General features: G+C 47.5%; 1 protein-coding gene across 1 annotated transcript in view; it reads left to right on the top strand.

Moving 5' to 3' along the window:
* Nucleotides 1-14,070, top strand: part of ADD2 (adducin 2) — a gene marked incomplete at its 5' end in the record, with an annotated part of 44,122 nt that extends 30,052 nt beyond the window's left edge. The window contains 2 exon segments of the mRNA XM_079110830.1: nucleotides 674-799; nucleotides 7,687-14,070. Coding sequence (XP_078966956.1) covers nucleotides 674-799; nucleotides 7,687-7,994 — 434 coding nt within the window. The 3' untranslated portion in view covers nucleotides 7,995-14,070.
* Between the last annotated feature and the right edge of the window lie 4,266 nt (nucleotides 14,071-18,336).

Here is an 18,336-nt window from a genome sequence, read left to right as displayed (position 1 = left end):
ACTCCAGCCAAATTGAGCTGTCCCTTCTCTTTGCTTTAAGAACACCTGGAGTCTGAGACACGTACTCCAGCCTTTGGCAGAGTCCACTAGGGTTAGCTGTCATTCATCAGGGTAGTGTCTTCCTCCACCACCTCTCCCCACCCAGGGTCAGCCATCTTCCAAAGCACAAAATGGAAGCTTCCCTGGCTCGCTTGCAGTTCTCATGGGCCAATTGGAAAAACAGAAAGACATGGTGCTTGTTATCCCGAGGGACTGTTTGCACAGGACATGTAAATTAGATAAGTTAACAAATTAGCTACACACGAACAAACCACCGGTGTTTTTAAAGGGAGTCAGTACTCGTTTGGGGGGTGCTTGCCCATTGATGTGTTCATCTGGCTGGTCCTCTTCAGAGACAGGACACAGAGGAGGGGACATTCTGCTGTCCACTCAGGGATGACCTATTCCACTGGTACATAAGCTCTGATGAAGGAAACAATATCACTCTTCTTCCACTTTCCTCCCCAAGGAAGTAGCAGAAATAAAAGAGCAGGAGCAGCTACCTCAGCCAGAGGTTCGTTTTCAGCCCGGAGAAATGTGGACCAAGTAGAAATGGCAGTGTTTTAACATCCCCTCTCTCTGCCCCCTCACCACTGTTTGATCTCTGTGCTGAGGTGCTTTTCTGTGTTTTCAGGAGAGAAGGAAGCTGCCACAGAAGAGCCGGGCTCACCTGAAAAGTCAGCACCTGCTTCTCCAGCGCAGAGCCCAGTGAAGGCAGAGACAAAGAGCCCTGTGGTCTCTCCTTCCAAGTCTGCAGAGGGTGAGTGGAGCTGAGCAGGTCGAGGTGCCCGCATGGAAGGCAGGACAGGGATGCACACTGGGGCACCTGCCTTTCAACAAGTGTAACCCCCCAACACACCATTTGAAAAACTTTACCCTCTGCTATTTCTAGGGAATCTGAACAATTTTCAGATTGTTTCCTTCACAAGCTCTGACAGTACATTACAACTTAAGCCCTGCTAAGCAAAGCTGAATGAATGACCGGCCCACAGTCTCCTCACCTGCGGTGGAGGTGCAGCTGGCTGGTGGGCGTTTGCAGATGTGCTAGTCCACTCAGACTTTAATGTGCATAGGGACTACGTGGGGATCTTGTTCAGATGAAGATTCTGATCTGTTAGGTCTGGGATGGGGCCTGAGACTCTGCATTTCCCAGGTGAGGCCGATGATGTCATTCTCAGCCTTGACTGTGCTTGGATCCCACCTACAGCAGCTCTTACTTGGAGGACCTGGGGGTAGGCAGGGGAGGGCCTGAAGCCTGGAGTTGAAAGAGCTCTCCAGGGGGATCAAGTAGCATGTAGACCAGGTGGAGAACCACTTCATTAGAGAGACAGAAGTTCAGAGAACCCAGTTCTAGGCCCATCTGAGCTGCTAACTGATAACATCTGAGCTGCTAATTTTACCAAATCAGACAACGTTTCTGTTCCCCCGGGTCCTGCCTGTCAAATGGGGCTAGTGTTATTTTCTCCCTTTAAGGTTCTCACATGTATAAAGGAAGCATAGATGAAAACATACTTTGAAGGAATAAAAGCATGATTTAAATATAAGATCTAATCATGGTTATGAATAAGAATATACATATGGTAGACACTGATACTATTAAAGTCCCTAAATTGTAAATATCTTTAATGAGCTCCTGGAATCACTCCCAGGTGTGAACACTCCTCCCGGGGTCCCCCAGATACACAACCAGACAGGCTGCCCTGCCACCTAGAGAGCAACAGCTTGGTGGCAGCTGGGATTTTCTCTCTCCTGGATAGAATGGCCACCTATGTGGATTCAGATAGAATCCCCACCCCCAGCCTGTCCCCTGAGTTCCCTCCATAAGCCAAGTGCTGCCTTGAGCTCAGGCCCAGAATTGTCAGAGGAAACCTGTCTGCTTGAGGCCAGAGCCCCAAGTGGATGTCCCCAGCGATTTGTGTTCATTGTCTCATCATGGTGTTGTGTCGTCAACCTGTCTCCACAACGTCTTCCTTTTTCTTCCCATTTGAGCCTTCCTCAAAGGAGTTTCCTCCGATTCTGAATACTTGTCTCTGTAGTAAGTATAGAAAGGCTGTTTACTAACTCACTCTGGCACTTACAATGGGGGAGGGAGGAGATTTTCAAAAGAAATGTATTTCTCCCAATTGTTTCTTTTGCTGCTCTTAACCCTGCCTTCCAGAGCTTTTCTTGATATGAAATTCATGACCAGTTCCACCTGCATTATGCATGGACGAGGCTTCCCTGAGGGAGACACAGATGTACCCACAGAACGCACGTACCCAGAAGCCACAGCCCCGTGGTGAGGGGTGGGGGTCAGCTCCCGGCATTCCCTGTGGTAGAGTGCGCGTGGCCCTTAGGAGCTCACCTCCACCCCTGTTCCTAGTGCACGGGTACCTCTAAGGAGCCCGTGGCCTCTTCTAGGGCTGCGGGCCTGAGCCTGAGTACCCCAGGGGGCTGCCGCGTGGGGAGGCATAGAAGGCTGGGCCTGACTGGAGCCCTCAGCATCTGTGAGGGCATGTGTCCCCATTGTAGGAAGGAGCTCTGGGACTGGAGAGGAGGCTCATGGCAGGAATGGGACAAAGAGTGGCAATTTGTTATCAGCTCCTGGGAGGGACAGAAAGCAAGAAGACTTACGATGGATGGGCTGACGGTTGCCTGACACCGACATCATCATACCCACGGTGGCAGGGTTCCTCCTCCTCCCTGTCCAAATCCACGCCCCCGGAGAGCACTGACGCTGAGTTGTTAGTCACTGTCTTCCCTGAAGACACATCCTGGGCCACAGACAGCTGAGAAGCATGGCTACCTTGGAGCAGACCCTGCACCAGGAAGCATGAGCTGCAACTGTGTGGGGTGACCTGTGTGAAGTGGGTGACCAGTCCCTCGGGGCTGACCCACTGGGCTCTCATATTTAGCTCTCATATTAATCAGATTGGGGTGGTTTTTTACAACCATTTGTCACTGTGTCCTTAAATCCACATGTGCTGAGTCACTGTAGCGTCATTCCTTAGCTGTGTCCCAGATTCCTACTCCATCAGCCTCTTTGAAGGAGACTCTTTCAAATCCTCTTCCTTCACATCTGGCCATTTGTGCCATCTTCTCTTTGACTCTTCACTGACTGACCCCTGTCCCTGCCAACTCTACCCTTCAGCACCCCCTCAGAGCTGCTGACTGGGCCCACACAGACGCAGTCCTGTATTTGAAATCAGACCATCAGCTCTGCCACTAAATAATTGAGCCATCTTAAATATGTCACTTGAAAACACTGCAGAAGGGGGAATAACATGAATGCTTGCACTTCCTGGCTCACACCATTGTTGTCAGGATAAAAGGAACTAAGGAATAGAAAAGTACTTTGTAAGGTACTTACATCAATTAGTTCTTATTACGCACCGTGTTCTCTGAATTGTGAGAACTAATACATCACTTGACTTTTAAGCCTCTAAGTTGTGGGGTAGCACTAGATAATTATTAAATCATGGCATATAATAAGAACTGGTTTATGGAAATTTGTTCTTCTGTGGATTGGCTGGGCTTAGCTTAACAGTTCTGCTGCATATGAGGTGGCTGGGAGTGTGAGGAGGCCGGAACTTCCATGTTGCTGTACTCACGTGTCTGGTTCTTTGTCAGGGACCAGGAGAAAACTGGGCTTAGCTGGGATCCTCTTTCCCCTTCCTCCTTCCTTCCTTCCCTTCCTCCCTGTCTCTAACACACACACACACACACACACACACGCACTTCCTCCCTCTCTCCCTCCCTTTCTCCCTCTTCTCCCCGCCCCCCGCCGTGGTTTCGGGGCTTCGACATGTGGCCTTTCTGTGTGTTCCCTTCAGGGCAGTTGGACTTTATACAAAACCATAAAAGCAGAAGTTTCTAGGCCTGCTTCATTCTTTGGCACGAGGCTGACTTTGCAGCGTTTTGTCTGTATTTAGTGGTTATGGTGAGCCATGGGGCTAGCCTGGACTCAGGGACTACACAAGCATGTGAATACCTAGAGGCGTCACTCAGAGGGGCCACGTTTGCACACCAGCTGTCCCACACACTCAAAGTACATTTGGGTGTCCAGGGGAGCTTCTGCGTCCTGGCATGGTGAGTGGGTGGCAGTCACAGAGAATCCGCCTGCCCCTGGTTATAAGAAGCTCTAGCTTCTCTCCTATTGGTGGTGCTGTCTCCTTCCTTGGGGGAGGTAAATGTGAGAGGCATTCTGAACCCTTGTTTCCTGCTGTGTGGCCTATGGCCTTTTGCATAGGGGACTTGTTAAAAGTATGAATTTCTTGGCACACTGTCTGTGTGAAAGTCTATCATGGAGGTAACACAGGGAAGCTATATTTTCATAAGTTCCCTGTGATTCTTTCACTGATGTTTAAAAATTGAAACCAGTTCAGAAGCACAGTTGCAAAACTCTCTGAATGGCCAGCATCCAACTCATTGATCCTCCATGAGACATTCTGTTTGTTGGTCTTCTGCTCCTTCCTCTGCCCTTGGAGCACCCTGTGGTCTATTTTGATTGTTGCTACATGATCCGCTCTGTGTCAGCATAGAGCACAGATGTTTTTTCAGGGCCTTTCATGAACCTGTCTTTGTCTTCTTTGTACAGAGGTGCAGAGCTTCCTCTCAGTAGGAAAATAAAAACAGTAGATGGCAGTCATCAATTTTCCATGCATTTTAGATACAGTTGATGATCTGTCTGGTCGACCTTGAGCTCAGAAGCAAGTCAGCAAATCCTTCATGAAGGCCTTTCCTCTGGGGTCCGCCCTGCTGCAAAGACAGGGCCATTCTAAGTTGTGGGGCTGGGACATGGCTCCTCCAGCCCCACACTCCATTTGCCACTACCGCCCAAAACAATGGACCATCAGAGAGCTCTCTGAAGTCAGAGTGGAGACACTGGGGGTGGCCCTTGTTTTCTGCATGGTGCAAAGACCTCGGGTGTTGTTCTTTTAAACCAAGACTTGCACTAGGGGCTGAAGTCGTAGATGAGGTTGATGGCAGAGCAGGTGTGGGGAAGGGACATGGATGGGGAATGAATGAAGGGCACATTTAGAGTAAGAATCCTCATCATCACCAGGCAGGAAATGACACTAGAACAGAAAGTGGAAGTCTCTCCGATCCACAGTTGTATTTGTGAAGCTAAAAAGCAAGTCCCAAAGTCATTTTAAAGAGCACCAAGGGTCAAACTTGGGACTATAGCCTAATGCGTCATTTAGGTGGGCGCCTGTTGTGAAGCTCTGGATTTAAGTTGCAAACCTTGAGAAGTACAAGAGCCCAGGACAGTGGGAGTGAGGATGAGGAGATAAAGGGTAGCACCTGAGTGGCATTACATGATGGATCATTAGAAGGCTCAGGCTGTCCTGGGGTAGACAGGAAATATGATGAGGGGATAGTATTGGCTGGGTTAGCATAAATCCATTCACAAGTTCGTTTATCTGCTCATGCATTCAATTATTCATGGATTCCACAGACATTTTTCAAGTATCTTTTAGGAACTATTTACATAGATAATTAGACAGTCTTGCCCTACTTTATTTCAGTTTAGAGAGGGAGGAAATAAGCATTAAAAAATAGATATAATAGTTTTACAGTTGCAGTGATTAAAAATTCTTGTAGTGGAGCCGGGCGTGGTGGCACACGCCTGTAATCCCAATGGCTCGGGAGGCTGAGGCAGGAGGATTAGAAGTTCAAAGCCAGCCTCATCAAAAGCAAGGTGCTAAGCAACTCAGTGAGATGTTGTCTCTACAAAAAATAGGGCTGCGGATGTGACTCAGTGGTCAAGTGCCCCCGAGTTCAATCCCTGGTACCACCCACCACAAAAAAAAAAAAAAAAAAAAAAAGGGCTGGGCTTGTGGCTCAGAGGTGGAGTGCTTGCCTAGCATGTGGGAGGCACATTTTTTTTTTTTTTTTTTTTAGATGTTGATAGACTTTATCAACATCTAAAAAAATATTTTTAAAAAATTCTTGTAGTGGAGGCAGAAAAGACAGTGGTCATTTCTACTTAGAAATGGAAATGAGGATTGGGAAAGACTTTAAGGAAGATGATACATTCAAGCTGCCTCATTGTATGAGGTGAAGGTCGTGGACACAGGGGAGAGAAGGGCCTTCCAGATAGCAGTAAACAGGCTGGAATGGCAGGGCGGTCTGGGAGACTGAAGAGGCTAAACAGCAGGTAAAGTGGGAGGAAGAAATAGGCAGAAGGCTGTGTCCAGACTGATTTAGGGCATTCAGGAGCACTGCCAGGTGATGGCCTCAGGAATTCCTGGCAGGCGTGAGGGGCCTGAGCACCGGCCATAGCAATCATGAGCTGGAGAACTTGGTAGCTGGATGATGGCAGGACACGGGCTGGGCAGTGGAAAGAATGGGAGCCAGTGGCCAAAGTCTCTGGTGCTGGGAGGGAGTCTCCCAGCAGGGGCCTGGGACAAGGCTTTGAGGTGCCAGCCTCAGAAGTTACAAAAGGCCTCGCTTTAAGGAGATCTTGCCCAAGCCGTTAATCCGGCCTATTCTAACCGTCCTAAGTGTACCCAATTCCAGCCCGTCCTGCATGTGATCCTCCACGTCATTCCCCTTGTCACCCCTGTCAGAACCCCAGGATTCTCTAAAACGTTTTCTTTGCCCACTTCATGACCCTGGCTCTGCCTTCCCCAGTGCCCGCATTCTTACATGGAGGATGTGGTAACACACTCAACACACCCACCACACACTCACCCATTACGCTGCACACACCCCACGCACGTGCAGCTCACTTTAACACTCACGCCACACGTACTTACCCTCATGAGCTCGCGCACACGCCACGAGGGGACGTTCCTTTCGGCTCACGGTGAAGTGAGGCCTACCCACCGTTTTACAGCTTCGCTCAGTTTTTAGCTACAAGGTGAGGAGGGAGCCAGACAGCCTGAACGGCACTTTCCATACATGTCTCTTCAGAGTCTGTGGTTTTACACTTCCGGCCATTCCAAAGCTCGCATGAAAGGAGGCTGCGATGAGGGTGGGAGGGGAGGAAGGGCCGTGGGAGGGTTAGTTTCTGGGGTCTGAGCGGCTCTGCCCTTGCACATGGCAGCTGGCAATCCCCAGGTGGGCTGAAGACCTGGTGGCCACTGGAATGGGTGGGCCCCTTATGGCTAGCCCTTATATCACCACCCAGGGAATGCCATCCTCCTGGCCTTACTCTCTCTGCCCCTTGGGAAGACACTCTCCATATTTCCCTAAGCTCCTCACTGGCGTAAGATGTGAAACCAACGTGCAATTTCTGTTTTTATTAATGAAACTGAACTGCCTTCAGCAACTCTCGGACACCTCCCTGAGGTGTACATGACACATCCTCCCCTTCCATCAGCCTCTCTCCTCCCTTGTGTGTGTCCCTTGTCCTGTGCCTAGAAATTTCTTGAGCTGAGTCTCTGCTGGGCTCCCTGCCACGTTTTGACCTCCACGTCTGTTAAATGTATAGATAGGAGCCCAGGGTTACTGGAAAGTGTTCCCTAGGGCAGGCCATGTGGAAAGGGGTGCAGTGTTTAGACGACAGTCTTGTCCTGCCATTTGCCTGAAAATCCTATTCTGCACCCCATGTCAGCCTGCCTTCCCCACATTGTTCTAGACTTAACCAGCAGTGTTTTTTTCCCAGGTGGACATGCTCACCTGAATGAAATCTTATGGTCATGTCTTCTGGTCTTTTTCTAGAAGATGCTAAGAAGACCGAAACAAGCAAAGCCACCACAGAGCCTGAGACAGCCCAACCAGAAGGGGTGGTGGTCAATGGGAGGGAGGAAGAGCAGACTGCAGAGGAAATCCTCAGCAGAGGCTTGAGCCAGATGACCACCAACGTGGACACGGACGTCGATACCTCCAAGGACAAAACCGAGTCAGTCACCAGCGGCCCCATGTCCCCAGAGGGCTCACCTTCCAAGTCTCCCTCCAAGAAGAAAAAGAAATTCCGAACCCCCTCCTTCCTGAAAAAGAGCAAAAAGAAGGAGAAAGTGGAGTCCTGATTTGTGGCACCCACGGACTCCCGTTTGCATCTTCTCCCTCCTCCCTCCCCCTTCTCCCAACTGTGTTCCTGGAAGCACAGGGCCAAGAAGGGATAGAATAGGACCCGGGATCACGCTCAGAGGGGGAATTTAAGATCACCCGACCAACCCCTCATTTTACAGCTACACCAGAGAAATCAGGTGACTGCCCAAGGTCACACAGATAGTTAGTGGCAGAGCCCGCACTGGAACTTGGGTCTCCTGACCCCCAGTCTAGTGCTTTTTCCACTTCACAACACTGCCTAGCTGTGGGACACCTTTGTCAGGAAGTAGCCCACCAATCTGAGCCCAGGGCAGAAAGGCAAGAAATGGGCCGTGAGTGCTCACAGGCTCAGACTAAATCAGACAGGTCAAGACTTCCCCTGAGTAAGGTCCATTTCTTCCCAGAAAACCCATCTCCGGCAGCGGAGATAGTGCCACATGGAGAAATCTTGCTTCTCTTGTCCATTTTGGGTCCCCGCTCTGCTGCTCAAAGTAACGAGACAAGTTGACCTATCCCCTCCAATAGAAGTTAACCTTTATTCCCCAGGCTGATGGCTTAGCTTGCACTTCCCTGAACACTAACCCTGAGCTGTCTTCATGGAACCATTTGAATGACGAATAGAAGAGCTTAAGTGTTGGCAGACATGAGGGCAAGCCAAGTAAGCCTGAGGATCAGGGATGGTCTAATCCGCGTAAGAAGCCAGGAACTTGACCCGTTGTATTGTGCATCTCGAACGCTTCAAAACTAAAACCAAACTTAGCATAAGAAAATGTTGTCTCATGCTCAGGGCAGAAATTTGGGGAAATTTAAATCCTCTGTTGGCTTTGAGTAGTAGAAGGAGGATCAAGATGGCACAGGAGATGCTGCCTTTCTAGCTTTGCATGACACACAGAGCAATGCACTGCACCTGCCTCACTCCTGCCCAGCAGCCAGGTGTCCCCTGACCTTCCCTCAAACCCAGAAGCACTTGCTCACAGACCAGAACTGGCATTTTACTCTTGGCTTCCTTGGGGTTCCAACTCCGAGTCACTCTGGGTCTAGCAGAGGAGAACCAGAAATGTGTCTTTCAGTTTTAATCCTCTTGGACCAGCTCTCAGAGAAATGCTTGGGTGCCACTCTGTCTTTCCTGGGGCCTGGTAATAGCTGTAGCTATGGTTTTAAATGCCAACACTATTTTTTCATATTCTTCCATGGGCCATGGATTCATGAGCATCGTTGACTCCTAGACAATCCATTGTCTTTAAGCACAGTGTCTTTGAAGAAAGTTTCTCCTTTTGGTCCCGACTATTGTAAAAATATTTTTGGAAGTTCTTAATCCTAGTTTTCCATTTTTGAGCATTTTCAAGTCCATCGACACTGTGCAGGCCTCACATACATAATACCCTGTAAGCCTCACGACACTCCTGTGAGTTGGGTAAGATTATTCCCATTTGATCATCAGGAAGCTGAACTTGCAAAAGAAAGACCTGAAGTCTGGACTTGAACCCAGGTCAGTCTGAGTCCTGAGCCCTTGCTTTTAGCATCTCTAGTGAATGAACAACTTTGATCCTCAAGGGTGATTATTTTAGTCCACGAAACATTTCCGAGACTAGTCTCCACTGTATAATGTTAGCACTTGAAACAAAGGTAGGACACTACCTATGTCCACCCTCACTGATGCATGTTAAACTGCTGGTGAGCGTAGACTGTGGCATTGTGAATGTGGACCTCTGGCAAGACAGGCCTTCTGGTTGGGGCAGGAAACACCATCCATAGTTGGCTATTTCTTGAGAAGGAAGGAAACTGACATCTGGTCAAGGAAAACCCAATGCTGAAAACCTAGCCCTGATTCCCAACTGCTAGGGCCCCTCTCTCCACTTACTTCCTGGCCGGGTCCTTATGATGGACACCCCAGTGGTCAGGGACGCTGACACCTCAGAAAAAAAAAAAATCTGTCATATGGGAAATGCCTTTAAAAGTTAATCCTTTGATGCCTTCTTTAAAAAATAGATTTCCATTTTCTCATTCATCCTTTCATAGTATTTGTTAAGCATCCACTCGGCATCAGATATTATGCTGATGTTAAAAGAAAGTAGTCATTGTTACCAGAATGATAAGTGGCAGATCACAGTAGCAGAAGGGAGGAATGAACATGACCTGGGGTGGTGCATCTTTGTGTGCGAGTGGTTGTCACTCAGCAGTATCTATTGACTCTGCACCCAGCAAACTCTCGTGCCTCATTTAGGGGGGACAGTGTCAGAGCCTTGCTGGAGCATCATCAGTACGCCCTGAGTCCACCTCATGTCTGCCAATTCGTTCATTCCTTGTATATTTTGAAAGCAGGTACTGAGCTTAGGTCGTGCAGGTGCGAGGGTAGGACAGAGCACCCACCCACAAGAAATCCACTGATACAGGAGGCACGAGAACAGATGACAGAACAGGCAGGTGCACAGAGGTGGCATAAGGAAGAGCACTTGGTTTTCTTGGGGGGGGGGGGGCAGAGAAACATTGCAGAAAGTGATGATGGCTGAGTTAGGTTTTCAATACAAAGAAGAACTTTCCAGAAAAAGAAGAGTTCCCTGTTCCAAGATGAGGGAAGACTAAGCACAGAAGGGAGGAACCATGAAGCTCCATGGAGTTCCACTGGGCAGTTGGTTCTTGCCAGAGCACGGGGAGGCAGGGCTGGATGGTAAGGGCACACGTAGGAAGTGTGGAGAAGCTAGACTCTCATCAGGCCGGGAGTCGGGAGCTACCGTGTTCTTTGAATCAGGCGAGAGTCCTCTTCAGACTTGCACTGTAGAGTTCCTCTGGTGACTGAGTGGAGAAGGTGCTGGAGGTCTGGGGATGTGAGGAGGCTTGTCTGAATGTCAGTACTGAAGCACACTTGATGGCCCACCCCACACCACACTGACTCCTATAGCAGATAGTGAGTTTCCAGCCCAGAGTCCCTTTCTTTGAGATTTGTGACAAGGAGGGAGAAATATTCAAAGAGCTGACATCCCCTACTCAGTTTCCATTCTGTTTCGTCTTGGTGTGGGATGGCTGGGAAGGGCTGCGAACTCCTGGCAGTGTCCTCCTTCCCGTGCCCATGAAGGACGTGGTGCATTTAGTTTCCAGGCTGGAGGCTGCGCACTGAGTGCTGTAGAAACAGACATGCCATCCAGTCAAAACCACAGGCTGAGAGGGTGATAGAGTATTTTCTTTGGCTCTGCGTAATAGTTGGCTGAAAATTTTGTATGTGACTGGATAAAATGAATATGCATGAGCTCAGAATTTACAGACAATGGATTTGTTTCTGGTCAAGACCTCTTGCTGGGACAGGACACAGAAAGGGATAAGAAAATGTGAACCAGTCTGCTTCACTGTGAGGGACTGATCTGGGCAGTTTCCATGGGGAGGCAGGCAGGAGTAGGGGCAGAGAGGAAGAGGGGCCAATGGTGTTGGAGGGACAAGCACTCTGTGCACTGGTAGCTGGCAGCCAATTGTGGTATGGGAGAACCAGCCCTATCATGTGACCTTCTCCCAAACTGCAAAAAACACTGCCAAAGGACTCCCCTACCTGTCCCCAGCCTAGATTTGGGCTACAACAGAGCCTCCTGGCCCACAGCTGACCCAAGTTACCATCCTTCTTCAGCCACATGAAAATAACCCCATCAATATTCCTATAAGTAACATGGGTTTCTTCCTTGGTGGACGGCTAAGTCTAAAGGACTTGGGAGGATTTGGGTGAGGGGTTGCAGTTTCTTATAGTAGGAACTCCACCATAAAACCCTGCCCTACACCATCACATCATGTAGGTCAAAGTGTCAGATCCTGTCCACTATGGGATAACGCTGTCACTCACCCATGGTGATGTGAGATGGTTATTCAGAGGTTGTTTGGCACTGTTGTAACAGGGCCACGGCTCTTGTCAGCGTGGGAAGAAATGCTGTCAATCCACTTTTTTGGTTGCTGTGGATTTGAAGGAACCATTTACCCCATGGCATGATTAACTTCTGAAAGTATAAAAGATGAGAAGCAAGTCTAGATTTTTCCAGGATGCCATGCATGGGGACAGAAGGACACGTAGCCGACCATAGGCCAGGAAATCATGCTTTTTATAAGTGTGAATTGTATGTCCTAGGCCAAGAGGAAGCCCTGCTTGACTATTCAACAGATGAGGAAACATTTACTCATTTCACACACGTGGGTCTGCAGAGGCCCTCGGTTGGCACTGTTGCAGTTGACTCTGAGCATGGAGGAAACAGGTCTTCTTACATCTGCTCTCACCACTGAGCCCAACTAAACCTTCAATCTAAAACCATAAAATTCAAAGAGTCTGAGAAGAAATGAGAAGATAAATCTATGCTCTCCATTCCCACAGAAAGGACAGGGCGCCCAAACTCTGAACCTGACAGGACATCATGTCTGTCCCACATCTATTCTGAAAGGGGTGATTTAATGACACAAGAGCACGAGTTACCATCTGTGCCCTCTCTACACGCACCACAATCCGAAAAAGCATACACACCATAGCATAATTATCCCCCAAAGTCCTGTCCAACCTGCCGATCTACTTGGATGAGGTATACTTTTTGTCAGGAATGAGAGGTCTCGTGTAAGGCTCTGCCATCAAGACACGCCTGACTTTCTTTCACCTCTCGAAGTGAGAAGCCACACTCACCCAGGAGTCAGTGTGGGGATTTCAGGTGGGGGGGTCCTTTGGCAGAGAAAGTGGCTTTCATTGTATTTACATAGGCAGTTCCCTGGAGAATGTAGGCATCTTAGGAGCAGTTAGGAAGAGCCTCCTTTTGGTGGTGGTCTTTTAAAAATATGGAAGAATTTGCCTACTTAGGTGGTTGTAGGTTTTGCCAGATGGGTGTCTTGGTGCCACTTACCCTCAAGATTTTCCCTGAAGTTGGGTCATCACTCTGAGAAGTTGGGGCCTGAAGATGGAGGAGGGAGATGGCGACTGAGCGGGGAGGGATTCTGGGGCAGCTGGAGTTGACCCCAGCCTGGGAAGGCTCTGGAGGTCCTCCTGGTAGCATCAGGTCCTCAGCTCCCTTCCCACCCACTCTTTCCCAGGCATCAGGATGAGGCAGGCTGTGATGGGGGTCTTCCCTTATCGCCAAGGAGGGTAAAAAAGACATTGCCAGAGTTTACGGGGGTTGGGAGAATAGTTCTAGGAAGACCTGAAACTCTTCTCCCCTCCAGCAAATCATCTTGTATAACTTAAAAGCCCAAAGGTCAGATCTTCCCTTTTAAAGTGAATCAGAAGGATGATGAAAGTCGACCAAGGACACAGGGGCCTCACTTGGAAAACATCACAGCGCCTCAAGTACAATGGGAATATATTTTAGGGAACCACTTACACCTCATACCTGTTGGTCCTGCTTTGACACCTGGGACTGCCTCACCTTTAAATTCCCATGATCTGCTCTAACTAGAGAGTCCCAGTGTTTGAGAGGTGGGAAGAGCAAACAGTCGGAAGTCTGGGGTGGCCCAGCTGGGGCGTGGGGCAGCAGGAACCCAGCCTAAGTAGGGAGTAGGGAGTGCAGTGTTGTTTAAAGCTGTGGATGGTTTCAGTGAGTTGTCTGTGTCTGACAATCGTCACTCGGGAGTACTACTTATTGTCTTCCCTTGTACATACATTGTCTGTGTTTAGCTTTTCCTAGTATCGTGAGGTTTCAAATAGGGGTTCCATGTAAATACTCTCTGCTACTGAAATGCCAGCCCCTGGGTCACGCACCTTTCCCACAAATGGTTTTGCCTTTTCTGTGCTAACACATATTGAGCCACCGATGTGCAGATGGACGGTTAGTCTCTTGGGTTTTTATTTTGCAATTTTATATATATACACATATATAATATATATATATTTATGGGATGGTTTTGTATAGTTTTCTGTTTGAATCTCTGAGCGCCAAAGCTGCCCTTTGATTTTCACGAGAACTTTCCAAAGCCACTTCCTGAGCCCTTCTGCTGCTTTGGTGTCTGACTGTGTTGCTGGGGTGGTATCTCTGCCTGTGGATTTCTGTATGTATGTGCTGTTATCTCACCTGCAGATATTACCCTAGTAAATCTAACGTGCTTGGCTTCCTGGTGTGTGTGACCCATCTCTGTTGGCTACTCAGTTCTCCAGGATCCCAGGAAAGCAGAAGTCAGAAAGGGGGTCTGTTTATGGAAACAGTGACCACAAGAGACACCTTTACCCTCGTGACCATTTCTCACATGTGGGAAGCAGAATACACCTATAATTGAGTGCTGACATGGGAAGGGAGGTCACAAAATACTAGAATCCCCTGAAAAGGCACACGTCTTGTGGATTTGGAAACAGCTCAGTGGAGGGAGATTGATAGAGGCAGATTGACATGGGGACTCTGAAAACAAAGGCCCTGCAGGGAGCAATGTGGGAGCCGGAATGGAATAGGGTGCTGTGCTAGACTCAGAAGGCTGGGGAGAGGTCAGAAGTCACCCCAAAGGCAAATGGAGCTTTGATGAGAGAGAAGAGAAGCAAGTCCATTTGCCCCCTCCCAGTTGCTGCTTTACTAAAAAAAACAAACCCAGGGTGTACACTCAGGATCTGTGGAGCACACACACAGATGCCAGGTGTCGCTGAAGTGTAACTCCTCATTGAATCCCCACAAGCCCCAGAGGTGGATCTATTATTATCACTTACTTAGGAGATGAGGAAACAGGCTCTGGAACAAGGAGACTTTTTTTGAGCCACAAGTTAATAAGCTCCAAATCAAACTGAGTTCTCTAGGTAACCAAGCCCATGCTCTTTCCACTGCTTCCCATGGCCTGAGCACCCCGAGCAATGCTGCTCCATCCCAGGCCCCTGCTCCAGGCAGATCTGTTCCCCACATACTGCCTACACCCAGGGTCAGAGCCCCACCTGCCTCCTCTTACACCCAGGTTCCCTGAAACTCCTCCAGGCTCCCGTGGACCTAGCGGCTCTCATCTGCCTGAAGTCTTCAGTGTCGCCTCTGCTGAAGACACCGAGGAAACCACCCTCCAGGAGCACGACTTCTCTGTATTCTCACAGCCATGAGCATCGATCAGGTCAAAGCAAGAGACAAAGTGCTGCTGCCATTTAAGATGGGGATGGAAGCCAACCCATAAGTGGAATTATCCTCCTCCTCCATTTCCACTGTGGTGGCTAAAGGGGTGCAGATGTGGGAGCAGAGTGCCCCCTACTTGCCAGAAATATCTCCAGTGCACGAGGAAGACATTAAACTCATGGCCAGCCAGTGGGCAATCACTGTGCATGAAAGGAAAGCGTCCCTGGAGAGGAAGTGGGAAGGGCCCAGCATGGAGGGCAGCTCTCATTCAGAGCTAGCCGTGAGAATAGCAGGGAGAGAAGGCCAAGGGACACTGGGATATGTGATGGGGCCAGTCCTGGCCTCAATGTAAGTAACAAGGGGCAGGGGGAGTGTCAGCACCAGAATCCTGACAGGTCACAGAATGGTGCCAAAAAAATATGAAAGAGGACACTTTGAGCCAAATGACTAGGAATTCCACCATGGCCACGCGGATAGCACAACCTCTGATCTGGCAAAGTGCCACCACAAGTCAAAAGCTTTCCTCTGCTTTTGCACAGGGGTCACACCTCTGGGACAGGGGCCAACTCCTATCTGGATAGAGATATCACTCAGTCAAGAAAAATAATGGAGAAAAAAATAATTTGGTAACGATTTCGTAGTTTAAAAGAAGAGTAATCTAACCAGAGTATGTTGCCCTCCAGGAAACCAAGTTATTACCAAAAGCAGGAGAAAGGTTGGGCACATCCAATATTCTCCTTATCAGGAAAGATCAGCCACTCGTGAAAAAAGAAGCACTTTAAGTCAAGAAAGTATTTTCAGATGATGGAAAACACAGTTATATTTTCAAATGAGGCATAGCCAGTTAACAGCAGGTTAAATATTATTGATCATAAATAAGAACATAAAGATATGTTTAGATGTGAGAGAATCCTAAGTTCACCAGTGGACTAGTCAATCAGGTATCCTGTTGATTGGAAAATTAATATGAATAAATAAGGATGGGAAAGACATGCAATTAAAATAAGATAGTGAGCAAGTAAACGTGTAGTTGAGTCTAATTGCTCATGGTTAATTTAACAAAATGTGAATGGTTAAAAAGTAGTTACTGGAATATATGTTATAAAGAAAAATTTGGAGCAGCAAGGAGGTAAAACATACTACATTTCTCACTGATGAAAGGGATTTACTACTTTATTTCATTTTTTAAGTTGTTAGAAGAATGCTGATCCAATTACATAAAAAATTGTGTTAATCCATTTCAACATTTGAATTTAGGGGGGAGACAAACATTCAGTTCATAACAGTTGTGAGCCTAGAGATGATTCATAAAAATTTAAAGATAGTCTTTACTAAAAGACTATATAGCTTCCAAACATTAAAGAGAAACCTAACAATGAAAAATGAATCAGTCCAAATTCAGCTGAGATGCAGTATCAGAGCCCAGTTTCCCACCCTGCCTAAAATGACCCCAGAATGGAAAAATACACATGAAATCATGATCGTCAATCATTTTGCATGCACCAATGAAGAACATGATCCCAGAGAGGTGTAAAGTACATGGAGTGAAGCCTCTGGCTGTCCCAGGGTAGGGCCTTAAGGAAATTTCTAGGTCATGATGCAGGGAGGGCAAACCCAAGCAGAGCTTGACCAATGCCTAGATAAAGAGGTGGAGCTGAGAGTTCTGGGGCACCAAAAGCTGGAGGTTGCAGGATAGAATACCAGGAGAGAGTGTGCGTTGACAAGACTCAAGATGCAGGGGGTTCCCCTGCAGTCGTATTGGCAGAACACCAGTCAGCCTCTGTGTGTGAGGAAATGACCCACAACCAAGGAAATAAACGCCTGAAAGGATTAGAAGTAGTGGCGGTTCCAACACAGGGTCAGGAATAGAGCCTCTTGCTCTTTCTCAGACAGGAGACCCTCATGATTCATGGGGCATTTGATAGAGTACACAGAAGGGTACTCTGTCTCACTAGTAGGGATTAATTAATCCTAGAAGAAATGCAGCTTTGCTCCTGTCTAGGAAATCTTAACCACAAGACCCCCAAAGATCAAACTGTTTTGTAAGAAACTTGACCACATGCCAAAACAAAGGTCAAGAATATTTGTGAGTACCGAATTATCTAGCACCCAACAAGGAAAATTCATACTGTCTGGCATCTAATAAAATAACCAGATAGGCAAAGAGGCATGAAAACAAGACTTATAAAGAAGAAAAAAGCAAACCGGTCTCTAACTCAGATGTTAGACTCATCAGACGAGTTGTAATAGCTGTATTCCATACGTCCAAAAAGTTAAGACATAGAATGTATCAAAAAAGACACAAAACTTCTAGAGATGAAAACTTACAACATTGAGATGAAAAATCTCACTGGGATTAACAGCAGATTAGATGTTGAAGAAGTTTAGTGAACTTGAAGACCCAGCAATAGAAATTATCTACAATCAAACAGAGAAGGAGAATTTTAATGAACAGAACATCAGTGAGCTGTTGGACAATGTCAAGTAACCTACTAGAGTTGTGCATGGAGTTGCTGAAATAGAGGAGGGGAAGGTAGAAAAATGATTTAAGGAAATAATGGCCAACATTTCCACAAATGTCATAAAAGCAAATCCACCAATTGCTTAAGCTTGATGAATCACCAGTGCAAGAACCATGCAGAAACTACAATAAAACACGTCATAAACAAATTGCTCTTAGCCAGTGAGAATAAGGAAATGTTCAAAGCAACCAATAAAGGGTTCAGTGTAGACAGAGGAACAAAGATAGCAGGCAATTTCTTGTTGGAGACAATGATAATGCAAGTGAGAAGACCATGGATAACATCTTTTAAAGCACTGAAGAAAAAACTCAGCAACCCAGAATTCTATGCAAAGTGAAATCTTTTTTTAAAAAATGAAGTTGAAATAAATGGAGGCATGAAGTAAATAGACAAAGCACAAGTATACATGAGATCTTAATGTGCCTCTCTTACCCTCAAAATCAAGTAGACAAATGTGTGTGTAGCCGCAAACACATGAACCCACGGGATTTGAATAATGTTACAATACAAACATATTTAATAGACAAAAATATAATCTATAAGCTGAGTGCTCTTTCCTTTTAAATGGCGGTGGAATTACCAAAAACCCATCAGGACACAAGTAACAACCTTGCCTTGCACAAGTAACAATCCAACCCATATCCAAGACTGGTCCTCTTCCGTTGCCATACCAAGGATGGCCACCAGAGGGCAAGAGCTCTCGTCTCTGCTTTTGCTTTGCAGACAGTCCCAAGCAAGACTTCATTCCCCCCCACCCCACCCCCTTGATTGTTCTG

This window comes from Sciurus vulgaris (genome assembly GCF_902686455.1).
Source record: "Sciurus vulgaris genome assembly, chromosome: 14".
NCBI lineage: Eukaryota > Metazoa > Chordata > Mammalia > Rodentia > Sciuridae > Sciurus > Sciurus vulgaris.
This window is presented reverse-complemented; position numbering and strand designations above follow the sequence as displayed.